Source organism: Danio rerio, chromosome 2, assembly GCF_049306965.1.
Source record: "Danio rerio strain Tuebingen ecotype United States chromosome 2, GRCz12tu, whole genome shotgun sequence".
Taxonomy (NCBI): Eukaryota; Metazoa; Chordata; class Actinopteri; order Cypriniformes; family Danionidae; genus Danio; species Danio rerio.
Window position 1 is genome coordinate 30879486 of NC_133177.1, and position 16453 is coordinate 30895938.

At 36.5% G+C, this 16453-nt stretch overlaps 1 protein-coding gene and 1 long non-coding RNA gene across 3 annotated transcripts in view; one reads left to right on the forward strand and one right to left on the reverse strand.

The window, feature by feature from the left end:
* Positions 1-2018, forward strand: part of zswim5 (zinc finger, SWIM-type containing 5) — a 50103-nt gene extending 48085 nt beyond the window's left edge. Inside the window, exons 13-14 of the mRNA NM_001144819.1 lie at positions 945-1026; positions 1156-2018. Coding sequence (NP_001138291.1) covers positions 945-1026; positions 1156-2018 — 945 coding nt within the window. The remainder of the gene's footprint in view (positions 1-944; positions 1027-1155) is intronic.
* Positions 2019-7419: 5401 nt separating this feature from the next.
* On the reverse strand, positions 7420-9276 carry LOC141378257 (uncharacterized). 2 transcript variants are annotated; one of them, XR_012392296.1, is made up of 2 exons: positions 9004-9276; positions 7420-8881 (listed from the first exon to the last, which is right to left on the reverse strand). It is a non-coding gene; the product is annotated as an uncharacterized lncRNA (long non-coding RNA). The 2 variants fall into 2 exon arrangements; XR_012392290.1 differs by having other exon boundaries at positions 7420-8904.
* Between the last annotated feature and the right edge of the window lie 7177 nt (positions 9277-16453).

The window sequence follows — 16453 nt, forward strand, 5'->3', positions numbered from 1 at the left end:
CAAGTGGGTTGTGTCGCATTGCAATTAGTTTTTATTTCACAGGACTTTTCAGGGCTCAAAATGAAAGATTTACCAAATTTATCTCTGTCCACACCAAAACCAAATAAATAATTATTCCTTAGCCACAAATTTTAAATAATGTGTCAAAACAAGCTATATATGACACAAATATATATATACATACACATATATATATATATATATATACATACATACACACACATATTTATATATATACATACACACACATATATATATATATATATATATATATATATATATATATATATATATATATATATATATATATATATATGAGCAATATCAAACGAGTGGGAGGTGTGCGTTGGCACGAGGCAGCAGGCCGAGTGCCCCAGTGCCCCCACCAATGCCGATATACAGCCATATCGCACTGCTACTCGTGTGATGTTGCGTTTATACAACAGTTTGACTGCATACTTGTGTATATAAAAGCAAAATCAAACATGGAGAGTCTCAAAAACCCTTTTGTATGAAGAACTACTTTCTTCCAGATTCAAATCATAAGCTGACAGTTAAACAGTTGAGCGTGCATCTTTTAAACTTTAGATCTGTAATGTCTGCTTTTTGCTGGCTGTATGTGGGCGGAGTAATACACAAAGGGTAAAGAGGATGTAGAGTTCTGATATTGCAGAATATCGCACGGCTATCAGCCAATCAGATTTGAGAACCAGACAGAACTGTTGTATAAATATATATATATAATGTTCAAAGTCAACTATTGAATTTCATAGTATTTGCCCCGAGCTATTTAGTAAAAGAGTAAAAGTGGTTTTGTTTTACTGCTTCCCTTTGTTGGTCTTATTTCTGATCAGTGTTTTGATGTGCATGCAGTGCGTCTGTTTGTTCTTGCACATTATTCTGTATCTTTTGTGTCTGTAATGCAACATGACATTTCTCTGCAGGTGATGAGGATGACTCTTTCTACGCTCAACTGGAGGCGGAGAGAGATGGTCCGCTGGCTAGTCACATGTGCTACTGAAGTCGGTATGTATCAAAGTCATTTAAACCTGGCAGGAAAGCAATATCTGAGAATCAAAGTCATTTAATTAAAGACGTTGGCATACACTGTGCTGGATTTGTAAGTGTTCTGATCTTTTTTTATCTTCTTTGTAGGTTTGAGAGCATTGGTCAGCATTTTGCAGAGCTGGTACACTCTCTTCACCCCCACAGAGGCAACCAGCATAGTGGCGGCCACAGTGATGTCCCACAACACCATTCTGCGGCTGAGCCTGGACTACCCACAGAGGGAGGAACTGGCCAGCTGCGCACGCACCCTGGCCCTGCAGTGTGCCATGAAGGACCCCCAAAACTGCGCCCTGTCCGCTCTCACCCTCTGCGAGAAAGACCACATCGCCTTCGAGACTGCTTACCAGATTGTCATCGACGCCGCCTCCACTGGCATGACCTACTCTCAGCTCTTCACCATCGCCCGCTACATGGAGCACCGCGGCTACCCCCTTCGAGCCTTCAAACTGGCGTCTCTCGCCATGACCCACTTGAACCTGGCCTACAACCAAGACACGCACCCGGCCATCAATGACGTGCTGTGGGCTTGTGCTCTCAGCCACTCTCTGGGCAAGAACGAGCTGGCCGCCATCATCCCCCTGGTGGTCAAGAGCGTTCACTGTGCCACGGTGCTTTCGGACATTTTGCGGCGCTGCACCATGACTGCCCCTGGCCTGGCTGGTATCCCTGGCAGACGAAACTCGGGCAAGCTTATGAGCACTGACAAAGCCCCTTTGAGACAGCTACTGGACGCCACCATCAGCGCCTACATTAACACCACCCATTCCCGCCTCACGCACATCAGTCCTCGCCACTACGGAGAGTTCATAGAGTTCCTCAGCAAGGCACGCGAGACCTTTCTTTTGGCCCAAGACGGCCACATTCAGTTCGCCCAGTTTATAGACAACCTCAAACAGATCTATAAGGGCAAAAAGAAACTCATGATGTTGGTACGGGAACGTTTCGGTTAAACCTCGCCTCGTTGTGAGGCACCCATTCTTCTTTCATTCTACATTTATTTAAGGCATTATTTTATCTTCCTTTTTTGGCTCATCTTTGGTGAATTTTTACGTTTTATCCGTTTGTTTTGGTCTGTTTTGTCTTTTTTAATATTATTATTATTGTGAACGGTTTCTGTTCACTAAATTATTCTACCAGGTCGAACCTGTGGAGGGGAGAAGAACAACTGTAGTTATGACCATTTCTGTTTTTGCTTTGGCTCGGTCTTGGTTTCGTTTAATCAAGATGTTGTGATAAAAAATGTAAAAGTGGCACATAAAGAGAAACCAAATGAACATGTGGGAAATTGAGTGTGGGGGGAGGCGTTTGGCTGGTTTTGGAAGGGTCATTCCTGAAACACTCGCACATAGTGTTATTGTCATACCTCGATCGTATTTTACTGATCAGCTTTAACTCTCTGGAAGCAGGCCTGATTTTAAAAGTGAGACGGGCACATCACCTCAAACTTCACCCGCAACTTTACTCGACCTCCTGACCCCACGACTCAAACGAGCCACGAGATGTGAGCCCTCCCCTCTCTCCTGTGTTTATTACTATCGGCTCATCTTGCTCTCTGTTTGAAAATTCAGCGCAAGGAAGGCGATGTAAGCGTGTGCTCAGTCCTTCCATTCTTTTTCCTGATTTTGCTGAATGAAAAAAAGAAAGACAAAAAAAGAGATATTTACCCATCAATATCAGCCATATATGTTTCTCTGTTACCTCTCAGTGGAAAAGAAAAGACGTAAACAGAAAGACTTGTGTGAGATTGAGTAGCAGTAATAATATATATGTACTAGCACTTCATTAAATTCCATCCCCTACACAACGCATTCGGATCAGCAATTACTTGCTGTGTACAAATTGGGTGAATTGTATAGCTGCATTCAACAACAACAACAACAAAACGTTGGCAGAGCAAGGAATTAGCTGGCTTTAAAGCGAACCGCAAAATCTTCCACATTCCACGAGCTCCGCCCTCCACAAGTGCCCCAGTGGATCCGAACACTTAGAATGCACTCCGCGACTTCCATCTGAAGGAAAAAAAAAAAACGAGAAGAGAGGAAAACGAGAAAAGAGATGCTCAACTCCGTTCTCAGGGAATCACTTAAAGAAACAAAACAGAAAAAAGTAGTAGCATAAGCATTTAAGATATTGTAAATATGAAAGTGTCAATTCAAAAAATTGTAAAGTTATAATTATTTATGATAACTGTATGTTTTTTCTTTTCGGATACTTGAATTTGTTGGGCTGGGAATGTGACGACCGTAAGAGGAAAAGACTTCAGAAACATTTCTCAGGTGCTCCTGTGTACATTTCTGATTTACTGTTTTATTTGTATCCTCTTTTATTATTATTATTATTTCTGTTTTTGTAATACCTTTTTGCAAGAGGAAGCATGTAAAGAAGACGACGGCGACGATAAAAGGAGAGGACAAACGTTTTTGAACAGACTATGCAGAACCACTTCACGATTTGCCCTCGTCCCCCGATCTTCCTACGTCTTTTCTCCTCGTTCGGCTCGGGGGTGAGGGGCACTCTCCCTAAAAATTCCACCGTTTGTATCTGTAAGTAGAATAATCTGCACGAGCTTCGAGTTTGGATGGACTTTGCCTTTGATCTACGTACAACAACTCTTTACTTTGAAGCCTTATAGTCTTCTCTGAAAGCACTGCATGTGTTTCAGGACATTGTGTTGCCAATGTCAGTGGAGTACAGCACAGAGAAAACGGACCTAACCCTTCGACTGAACCCGAACAAGGATGCTATTCTCCTTCGCTTTCGATGTACTTTAGGGTCGGAATCGATCTTATGTCGGGGCTTTTTGAAGGCAATAAGGTCCGTTTTGAGGTTGCGACTTGCCATTGCCTAATTGAGACTTTGATAGACGCTTCATTAACGGCTAAATCTTGAGGAGATTTCTCGATGTTGTTGGTTAAGGTTGGTCACTTTCTTTTTTCGATGGTTTGCTGGTTATCAATTTTGGTTCGTTTCGTTCACCAAGTTCGTTTAAAGATTTATACTAGTTGCCTCAGCTGTGGCACACTTGAACCATAAGGGTTTTAGTCACGTTATGCAGCCTTTGTTCCTCAACCTGGACGGACCTGAGAGAAAGCTCACAGATTAGGGAACCTTTTTTTTTCTTTCTCCTTTTTTATTTTATAAACACATCTGCAGAATGATAATAGTGCTGCCTGTTCGATTAAAAAAGATATTAAAAATATATAAAAAGGAAAAAACTAAATCGTAAAAAAACAACAAAAAAAACCAAGCATTTTCTGTAGCTAACTAGTTGGTCCAATGGCATTGCAAAAAGAGAATAACCTCCTCTGGCTTTTGATTTCTCTCTTCCATACTCTTAAGTGTCTGTATGTGTTAACTGTACCAGTGTTTTGATCTGTCCCTAGAGTTTAGAAGGAAAAAAATAATAATCGCTGGTAGAGATTGTTCACTAGTTCATCTACTGTTTGATTTTGTTTTCGTTTTAATTTAAGGGAAAGTGTTTGTCGCCTCTTTGTGCTACTGAATTATAAAAAGGTATCCAGTATTTGTTGCCACAAAAGTATAGTTCATCAACACTTTTTGTTTGTGCAACCTCTTGAGCTAATGTCTATAAACAAAAATTTATTACTATTTATGTAATGCTACTACCATTTTATATGATTTGTGTTGAATTTCAGTGCTTTTCTATGAATAAAGTGTGAAACACGACTTGGACTGTTTTTAAAGGCATTTACCATCTACAGCTACTGTAGTTTTGGCTAAACTGATGAAATAAACTGGGCTAATAATCCAGGGGGTCTAATAATTCTGACTTCAACTGTATATTATATAAGAGACTTGCTTTGTTTACCACATAAGTTGATCTAATTAGATTTGCATTGTTAACATTAAATAAAAGTTAAACTGTATTGTATTTATTGTATATATTAAGTTTATAGTTACCATACACCCAAAATCATTCCGCATAAATCTGCAGATGTTTGCGGATTCTTTTTGGTCCTACTTATTACCAGCCTATTATTAAGATATTAACTGTTCATTAGTTATAAAGTATGATCATGCTTTGCATCCCTACTTAAAACCTAAACATAACATTTACTACTATTAATAAACAGCTAATTGGTAGTTTATTAAGCTATAGTTGAAGTTAATGGCTTTTTATTACCGTGACCTAAAGTGTTACCAAAAATTAAATTTTACTGCAGCCAGGACTGCTAATATATAGAGTAATCTAGATGAGTGACCAAAAGCACTTTGTTCATATCTTCTTTAAACAGAGGACTATGAGTTTTTACATGCTATATTTATATAGTTTACATTTTTTTGACGACTATGATTATGTTTTTTTTTTAAATAATCAGGCGAGGATGCGTTACACTGATCAAAAAGGCAAAAAAATATGAAAGAATTATTTTAAATATTCATATTGATTTTAATCTGTCGTTAATGTTTTTAAGTATTTCAAGAAATTATAATTTAAAACATTTTCAATTATAAGTAAAATTTCTTAACCACTAAATAATTTCATATGGTCTGTCATTTCATTCTATCTAAAATCTGTAGTAATGATGTTGAAAATTCAGTTAGTCACAGCTGTAATCATTTTATTTTTACATATTTAAAAATATATTAAATCACACTTGGTTCATGTTGATCAAATATAAGTGCAGACTTGTGGCAGATTTCTTTTTTTTTTTTTTTTTACAAACAAAAATTAGGTATCACTGGAAAGATGACAACTTTGAGCTTTATTATGGTCTATCTGGAAAGTCACGCTCAAAAATATGAAAAAGTTATACATTATGAAGTAATGAGAAAAATATTTGTACAATGTTTTATATTTGTTTTTCCATATACAAACACAGAAATTCAGTCATGCAATAACCTATAAAAATATGCCTTAGTGTCTCATGAGTTTATTTTTTCATATTTGATAAAGATAGCATACAAAATCAGATTTTTGTGAAAAAGTTTCTGAGGCTGTATTACACTGCAGATAAAGACCATTTCAAGTATTTAAGATTAAAAGTTGAATGCAGTACAATGTACTTCCTAGTGTAGTTACAAAACCTATAATGTGCTGCAAGTATTTAACTAGAAAACTATCATTATAATTTGTTAAATTACAATACTGTTGCTGTGCAATTGAGAGACTTAACTTTCTTTTGTAATCAAAACAGCAGTGGTGCACGGTTGCTGGTTATACTTGTATCCACTGATGGATGCTTATTTAAAATGTTATCTTTATTGGCTGATGTATTATGGATTATTTCTGCCAGTCAGTCCATTCAGCTGTGTGCCTATTGGTCATGAGGGGGATGATTGATGGTTTCCACATGACATGCTATGCTGCATGCAAAGATGCCAATTTACAAGAGTTTATGCCAGAGGGAAAACAAGCAGAATGGGGGTTTTTAACAGTGAAAAGAGTGCGTTTTAAAATATAAGTTGCCCACTGTTCTTGTATTTTGTAATCAGGGTCAAACAAATCATGTGTTAATAGATTTTTATTGGTTATTGGCATCCAACTATCAAACAGTTACCGGTAGGCCTATCTGTGTTTTGAACTGTAATGTGGTCAAGACCACCCTGGAACCACTTTTCCTGTTTATCTGCTAACAATTGCGCTCATTACAATGTTCATCAACCAGTTGGAATCAAGAATTCAACAGCTCCATAGTATAAACTTAATTTGATAAAGTATGTAAGTTCAATTATATATTTTAGTAAGCAGCCTTGTGTTTTATTTCAGTGCTATTTGGAACTAAAATTGAACACTTTTAGTAGGGGAGCCCCATTACTTAACTTTGGACTGATTAATAGCCTATTTATATTTTGGACACTGATTAGGGTATATATGCACAGCTAGTGTTTCTTCCCAGTAAAACCTTTCGGTAAAAGGTTAATGTGACTTTTTTAATTTCATAAGGTTCCTTTTACAGCATCGATGTTGTAATGTAATTAAAATATAATCCGTTAAACAGACTTCGGCATTTATTTAATTGCTCAAGCGAAAAACGAAATGAAAAGCCATTTACATGCACTCCGGGCCGTCAGGATTAGCGGGCGAGCGCAGAAACTCCATTGAAAATACTGGGGTAAAATAAATGTTCATATTGTAAAGCAATGGTGGGGTGGGGGGTGGTGCTTCTTGATGCAGTGCTTCTTGTATATTCTGAGACCCACTTTATATTGAATATTAATTAGGCAGCGGAGAAAGCAGATTTTTAAAGAAAACAGACCTTACACACGCCGATTTTGTAACGGCACATCACTGGACACGTTACTGAAAAAATGAAGGTCCTTGTTCATACTTCATGACATATTGCTGACACTGATTACAAAAATAAAGCACAAAAATACTAAGGATGCACAGATTTTTTAAAATTTATTTATTTATTTGGCTGCTGAGAATTAATAGGCAAAAAATGCATTTTTTGTTTGTTTTTTCAGCAGAAAAAAGCAGCTGAAAATATGAGGCTACAAAATGCTATACTACGCCACACAGTGTTCAACCTGCAGGTTTCACTTTCCCTCACGTTACAGTTTTATCAATACGCTACGGCAAATAGTTTATTTCACAGGATGCAGTCAGTAATCAAATGAGCAAGCTTTGGTAAGATGGTTGAACACCCGCGGCTTGAGGACAAAAACATGAATCAAAACATCTGAACAATGAGGTGTGGTCTAAGTAAAATAATGGACGCTAGGCTGTTGAGTTATTAGAAAAATAACACAACTGTGGTGTAACAGCAAATAGAATACTAAAAACGTGTCATTAGAATAGTGTTGAATGGGGAAAATCAGGAAAATGCACGGGCAAAAGGCCCGCCTTCTAGTAAAGAGCCAATCATCGATCATTATAGACGAATCAGTTTGTCTGTGCTGACAGATTTTAAACCCCCTGCTTCACAGAGCTGAGAAATCTACATGAAGTTTGAAATTTCTCTTCAAAAGAGCTGACTACATCTAAAAAAGTACTCTGGTTCTGTAACCTGTATGAAGTGCAAGGTAGGTCTACAGTCTTTCCCGTTTGACTTCATTATTTCTAATGAGTTCCCGCCTTTGGGAAGAATATTTGCTATCGGGATTAAATTGGAAATAACCTCAGAAGCCCATAGCAGTTGGATACAGCTTTATTCACGGGTTAATACAATATAGTGCAAGTTATTGATTATTATAGTATTTGCATAGTTTGATCGACAGGATGATGTCGGATCATGTCCTTTAGAAACAGGAAACAGGACCGGAAAAAAAAACATGACTTATTTTTTTTATGTTTTAAATGTTAAGAAACTAAATTTATGAAGCAGATGTTAATAGATTCCATCAGTGATTCCAAATATGAAATTTTATCATAAATTTGCCACTTTTATACAATTTTTGTTTCCCCTGAGATTCACCTGAGGCGTTTCAAAGATGGCCGCCGAGAGAAATGACTTCCCACAAAGGGACTCTGCTTCACAACATGGCTGCTTTACTACCTCAGGTGTGCATTCGTTTCTAATAATTCCATACAGCCCATCATCATTCTTTTTTAATGGTTCCTCACCTACTAATGACCAAAACGGATCTCAATACCAGGTGTAAACAGGCCAAAACTGCAGCTTTCTTTCTGTCTGTCTGTCTGTTTCTCATCATCTGAAATCACAATAAACCCAAGGAAAAGCTCATGTCAGAGTGATGGACCGTGTTAGAGACGCAGTCGACAGGAACAATGCTCTTTGGGCCTGCTTATACAAACTATCCCATCCATCAGGGCTCCTCACAGCTGCTGCTCTTCATTGTGCGCTCCTGTGAGGGCCACTGAGTAAGTGTTTGTCAGGCATGGCGGCTGAAATATGGATGGTTTTGGCTCTGTTAGACACGCCGCAAAAGAGAAGGCATTTCCTTAGCTCAGTGATTTAGCAGAAGTGACACGCCAGGAAAAGAGAGAGGAGTAATTGGCTTTCCCACCTTGTTGTGAGCTTCCAACGCGGCTGAGGCTGTCAGACTGGAGTAGGTGTTGGGAAAAACAAGCATTGTTTGTAAGTGTAACAATGTTACGGAGGCTTTTCTTTAATTGGAGCCCAACCCTTGATCAGAAAGAGGACGTCTCGCGCGCGAGCCTGTCAGGCAACTCGCAGTCTGCTGTTGTGCTTCTGGGCAGGTTTGTGCAGTGAGAGGGAGCTTTGTCCTCTGCACCCGGCATGGCAGGTTCTGCTGTCAGCGTAATCACGCATTGTGTTCTTAGGGGAGCTGATTTGCAGAGCTTTGTTCTGCTGCTCTGATTTTTCCCAGAATCCCTCTGTAATTGGGGTGTCGGAGGACTGGGTGAAAAGGGTGGGGCAGCTTGGGACTTTTTTATTGTAGGTGGGAGGGCAGAGTGGGTAGGGAGAGCTGTATATAAGGTGGATTACTGGTAGGGCTGTGTGATTAATTGAATCGCAATTTGAAATGTTGTGATTAGCTAATTGCAAGGGGGTGCGATATGAAATATATATGTATTTTTTAATTTCTCCTACCCACAGCAAATTGCCCAAACTGCCGTCTGTGTGTGATCGTCTTACTAGCCAATTAAGTGAGCACAATTGAGTGATGAGTGTCTTGCTAAAAAAGTTAACTGAAAGTATTGCCAGTGACTCTTAATATAGTAGCAAGCAACAGAAAAGTACAATTTCAGAGTTGTGTCAGCCATGTTAGTTGGCTGAGTGTTTTGTATTTCTATAATAATTATATATATATTTTTTTGTTTTTATAATAAGCTTAACCATCTCCCTAAAATAAGTTTAACTTATTTACATTTTATTTGTGTTTACTGTTTGTTCTGGAGAAAAATGAGTGTTTCATTTCTGAATATATAAAAACAATTTGAATAAATGTTTTAGTTTATATTCAGTTCCTTTTTTTTACCTAACTCACTGCATTTTAGCAGTAAGAATACGATACAGTTTATTGAGCTGAAGCTTGACTACAAAATTAAATCGCAAATCAAATCATAGTCGCATTATCTGTCAAAAAAAAAAAAAAAAAAAAAAGGCAATTAGATATTTTCCCCCGAATTGCACTGCCCTAATTGCTGGAGACAGAAATACCAAGAGCACACCTGAGAAACGAGTAGTTGGGAGCACATTTAGATAAAAAAATGCATGATGTATAAGTGTAGGTTGTAAATGTATAAATATATGATTATTCATTGTTAATTCACTCAGACAAAATACATCAGAAAATTAAAGTCCTGGCAAAAATAAATGTAAAGAGATCATTTTCACCCAGCAGTTCATATTTGTAAGCTTTTTCACTACATGCTAAAACTGCAAATATCTTCAGAAGAGTAAAGAAGTAAATATAAAGCTGTGATTTTTTTGTTTTGTTTTGTTTTTTTGAAATAGGATCATTTTACAAGACTTCTAGAGTTAAACAATTGAGTTCTACCATTTTTAATAAACTCAGACATCTCCAGGTCTGGTTGATCTAGGAGCACCTTTAGCTTAGCTTAGCTTAGCATAAATCACTGCATTTCATTGGACCACCAGCATCTTGCTCACAAAATAAAAAAAATGATAATTTTTCTTTTCTTACTTTTCTGTGTTTATGTGAAAAAATAGGCTGACAAAATAAAAAGCTGCTGTTTAGTAGGTTGATTTTTTCAAATCAAAACCCAAAGTTCTACAGTGGAAATCAGAATTAATAAACCCATTTGAATTTTTTTTTTTTTTTTTTAAATATTTCCCAAATGATGTTTAACAGAGCAAGGAAATTTTCACAGTATGTCTGATAATATTTTTTTTTCTTCTGGAGAAAGTCTTATTTGTTTTATTTTGGCTAGAATAAAAGTGTTTTTTAATTTAAAAAAAATTAAGGTGAAAATTATTAGCCCCATTAATACAGAACAAACCATCATTAAACAATAACTTGCTTAATTACTCTAACCTGCCTAGTTAACCTAATCAACATAGTTAAGGCTTTAAATGTTACTTTAAGCTGTATAGAAGTGTCTTGAAAAATATCTAGTCTAATATTATGTACTGTCATAATGGCAAAGAAAAAATAAATCAGTTATTAGAAATCAGTTAGTAAAACTATTATGTTTAGAAATGTGTTGGAAAAAATTCTCTCTGTTAAACAGAAATTGGGGAAAAATAAACAGGGGGGCGAATAATTCAGGGGGCCTAATAATTCTGACTTTAACTGTATATTGTCAAGACATTTCACACCTTTTCTGGAATCATGAGTCAAGTATTTTTGTTTTACTATATTCTATGAAGGTCTGAGAATATTATAAATTCATAAGAAATATTTTCAGGGCTAATAATTATGACTTCAGTTGTATATAGTCGATTTTTTTTTTAATCACAAAATAAACTACACTAGGCTACATCATGACACTTGTATGCGTTGTTTTGATTATGCAGTGAGGGGCCCCGCCTTCATGTTTGGGGTCAACGCAGTTTGCGCTACGTCACTGATCTAATGGAGTGTTTTCATGCACCGTGTCATTAAGAAGATTATATTTCCTTATACACATACATAGATGTATCTATCTCTCAGCATCAGAAAACACGCTGTCAACTCAGCATAAATTTGTCTATGTAGCGCCATCAAACAGTATAATTTGACAAACATACAACTAAATATACCCCAAAAAGATTTTTATCAGTGACTCTGAGATGCCAAGGCTGACAGGCGGAAGGGCGTGGTCTGAGGTAAATGCAGTACGTACTTCGTATCTTCACTACAGCACAGGTTTACCAACAAAAAAGACAATTAAATGTAGAAATTATTGTAATTATTTGTTTAAATTATTAATTAATTGCTAATAATTTATTTTGTAAACTGTTATATTTGGAAAAGTATTTGTAATTATTATTTTAGAATTTGTCTATTTTGTACTGATGTCTCTGTTTTATCTTGAAGATCTTTGCCTTAAAAAAAAGAAAGTCAAATAAAAAAAAAGTAGAAATCTGGGATTAAAATACCAAAATTGCTAATTAATTAATTAAATGAATGTACATGTACATCTATAGGAAAAAAGAAAGGGACAGCTCAATTAAAAAAAAAGACAATTGTCATTATCAGTTCACTTGTACAAAACCTATTTAAGTTTCTCTCTTCTGTTGAACACAAGGGAAGATATTTTGAAAGATGCTGGGACACATTGGGGGGAATAAACAGGGGGGCGAATAATAATTCTGACTTCAACTGTAGTGTTTGTTATAAAAAGATGTATCTGTGCACTTCATTCTTTTTAAAAAAATATATTTTTTAATAATTATTTATTTAATCAAGTACCCTCCAACCCATCTCTGCGGAACATCCACACACACACTCATTCAAACACATGCACTACAGACAATTTAACCAACCCAATTCACCTTCACCGCATGTCTTTGGACTGTGCGGGAAAACAGAGTACGGAGGAAACCCTCGTGAACGCAGGGAGAACATGCAAACTCCACACAGAAACGCCAACTGACCCAGCCGAGGCTCAAACCTGCGACCTTCTTGCGGTGAGGCGACAGCACTACCTACTGCGCCACTGCATCGCCTCACCAAAGTATCACCAATGTAAAGTCTTTGATCTCAGGATCCCTCAAACTTCAAACCAATCTCAGGCCAAGCCCACCAAAACCCTCCCATCTGATAAAGCAGTGATAGTGCCAGGACCTGACAAATGATGTACAGCCTGCTGTCTTCAGGAACATATTGGATTTTCAGGCCTGCTGATTCGCTGAGAGATTGAGCCCAAACCCCCCACTTTCATCCCCCTTGTGGCTTCTTAAAGGAGGCCTTGGGGAATTCAGCTCCTTTTTCTTTAGCGGATTCATTGTTGCAATTAAAAATAATGCCAGGAGCCCCTTGAGGTACTGCAGAATAAATGCGCTCACGTGTGCTTGTGTGTGTTTGTGAAACGAACTCAGACCCCCAAAATCACAGCTGTGCTCCATGGACACAAAACTAGCGGCGAGCGACAAGGGCTTAAAATCCAACAACACTAATCAGCAAATTGATTACAGGACGTTTCTCCTTTCAGCGGGGCTTACAGCACCTAACACATAATCAAGGCCAGACTTATCCTGCATTGACAACACGACGCACACACACACACCGTCGGATGATGAGGGAAAAAGAGGCCTGCAGCTGCCACCATTTCACAATAAATGACCGTATGCCAGAGTGGAAAAACATCCATCATGTTGTTTCAATTTACAGTCTTGTAAAACAGACAGTAAACAAGTCTGAGTGAAAATGAATTAGGAATCACTCTGTTATGCTAACAAAATGAAGGATTTGGCGTCCCACGTCAAAACCGTGGAGATTGGTGTACACAAAAAGCACTAAAGTGATTGAAAAATGTCTTATAATTCCGATAAATCCTTGTTTTTTTTCCCGAAGTTCATCAAAACATATATACACGTCACCTCACGTGATGTGTTGCTGGGGAATCCCACTATCCCCCTCCCCAAAAAAACAAAAACAACTGGATTGAAGGATTTGCGCTTATTTGGCATTACGTCTCTTGGGATTAACGTTTCTATTACTAAATGCAGTGAGAGAGACAGTAATCATAGATCAAGAGGGTAAACCCCCCCTACTGAAAGAATAGTGCAAAACAAAGGGAAAAAAAATGGTTGCACATGATTTAGGTATGTGACATTCGGCTTGGAGAAATTCCCCTGAGGGATGTTTGTCTTAAAAGGATCACTTTTTATTTGGCTTCTTATAAAACGTCTATTGATATGCACACACATTCTCTGAGGTTCATTAGCGTCAGTCAGGACTGCAGATGTTACTATGGAACTGTGTTAAAAACAAAAGCATACAGTGCTGAAGATCTAATCAGGTTTCATCCGCCTTCACTTATTTCTACATTTTTCAGTGATCGTACAGAGCATCGGCTGTAACGACGACAAAAAACCCCATCAATCCAGACATGTTTCGGCTGAAAATTATATTAAAGATTAGATAGAATGATGTGAGGCCATTATAAAAAAGTAGGTAAAATAGAAAGACGGCCTATATAATCATTGAAATGAGTCGGGCCCAGCCTTTTGGGCGAATCTCTCAAAGCCTGTCAGGAAATATCTGGGTCACATTTCACCACAAAATCATTAGGAAAAAAAATTGTGCTTCGCATGAAAATTGAAGTCTACATTATGGATATTTTGCATTGTGGCATTAGCGAGAATTAGACATGCCTCAAGTCACATTTCTGTAATGCATCTCGAAGTTTCACTTTTATCAGTAATGCTGGCAAATTATTATTAATAATTATATATATTTATATTATTTTTATTCCAATAACAATTTTGTAATGATCTTTAAATCAGCATAATAAAAAGTGACCCCTGATTAATAAAGGGACTAAACTGAAAAGAAAATGAATGAATGATTTTAAACCTTTAGCAGGGTGTCTGCGGAGTCTTCAAATACTCTTAAATTTTAAAAGCAAAATTTCAAAAAGCCTTAATTAGTCTTAAATTCACTGAAATATGGTATTGGTGGTCTTAAATACTTTTATATTTACAGGTGTATATATTTTCTTGTCCATGTAAATCTACTCAAAAGGAACAACCTACAATTCACCTAAAAATCCACCATTTCAATATAGTTTGTTTAAAAGATCTCCATGTATTTATGCATTTTTGTATGTTGTGCATTGTTTATTGTAGTTTTGACTTGATAGATTTGACTTGATGAAACCTATAGAAACTTTTTGGCAAGCTGTTTTAGCATTTGATGTTCAATACTAGTATCTATTTTCATTTCACTAGTAAACTTTTTTTTAGATACTAGTATCTATTCCATTAAGTGCTAGTATTTATTTATTGAATACTAGTGCCTATTCTTTACATAATAGTGCTTTTTCTTTAGCTGCCAGTGTCTTTTGTAGTTTCTAGTACTCATTCATTAGATACTAGTTCTTATTAGACACTAGTACCTATTAAATAGATACCAGTACTTATGTATTAGATACTAGTATTCATTAGATACTAGTACTTGTTCTAATAGTGACTAGTAACTATTCTGTTGTTTCAACTATTCAGTTTTGACTAGTATGTATTCCAGCAGGGACTAGTACAAATTTGTATGTACTATTACTTATTAATTAGACATTAGTTCCTAAATAATAGATACTGTACTAGTCCTTATTCATTAGGTACTAGTACTTAATTATTAGATACTAGTATCTATTTATTAAATAGATACTGGTACCTAGGGCTGGGCGATTAATTAAAAAGTAATCGAAATCGACATTCAGAACCAATAATCGATTACATTTTTCCAGGTCGATTTTTTTTCCCGTTACTTTCCCTATATGTGTGGAGTCGTGGGACTGCTCATTTTAGGCAATGTGTGCATTAATTTTAGTTGTTCAATGTTGATGTCATAGTAGATAGTGTGTGATTCCATCAATTATTTTAAAATCAAAATAATGCACCCTTCATTAAAAAATAAAGCATATTACTGTACAAAACTTGTCAGTGAACTATGAGGGCAAAAAATTAACTAAATAAAATAATTGTTTGTTAATCATAATCGAGTTAAAAGGATTAATTAATTGAGATTTTAATTTTAGGACAAATCACCCAGCCCTACTGGTACCAATTCATTAGATACTAGTAACTATTAAATAGATAGTTTTTCCATTAGTACTAGTATTTATTTATTAGACAATAGTTCATTTAATTTCATTTTCTTGTCGGCTTAGTTCCTTTATTAATTCAGGGTCGCCACAGCGGAATGAATCGCCAACTTATCCAGCAAGTTTTTACGCAGCGGATGCACTTCCAGCCGCAACCCATCTCTGGGAAACATCCAGACACAGATTCACACACTATGGACAATTTAGCTTACCCAATTTACCTGTACCACATGTCTTTGGATTGTGGGGGAAACCCATGCGAAGGCAGGGAGAACATGCAAACTCCACACAGAAACGCCAACTGAGCCGAGGTTCGAACCAGCGACCCAGCGACTTACTAATTATTACTAGTAACAATTTCTATTTCACTAGTTAGTTCTACTTTTTACTCAACTTATGTTATAAATAGTCCAAATGGAAAAGTAGTTTAATTAAACATATTACTAGTAAAAAAATGTTTTACCAGTAACATTTCAAACAAGTACTAGTATTTAGTAAATGTGTACTAAAATCTTTTGAATAACTTGTAGCATCTTTTTCATAAGTACTAGTATCTAAAAAATAAGTACTAGTAACATGAAAACAGATACTAGTACAGGTTATAGATTAAATGTCAAAACGGCTTGTCATAGAAACCCTGCTTTAGGGTCTTTTGATTGCTGAGTAAAATACACTTGGATATGCAGCTATGGAACATTGAAAATGATCAGTTTCTCTGGATTTCCTAGGTATGTTTTTTTTTTTTTTTCTCTATACGGGTTTGATAACATTGCTTCCTTA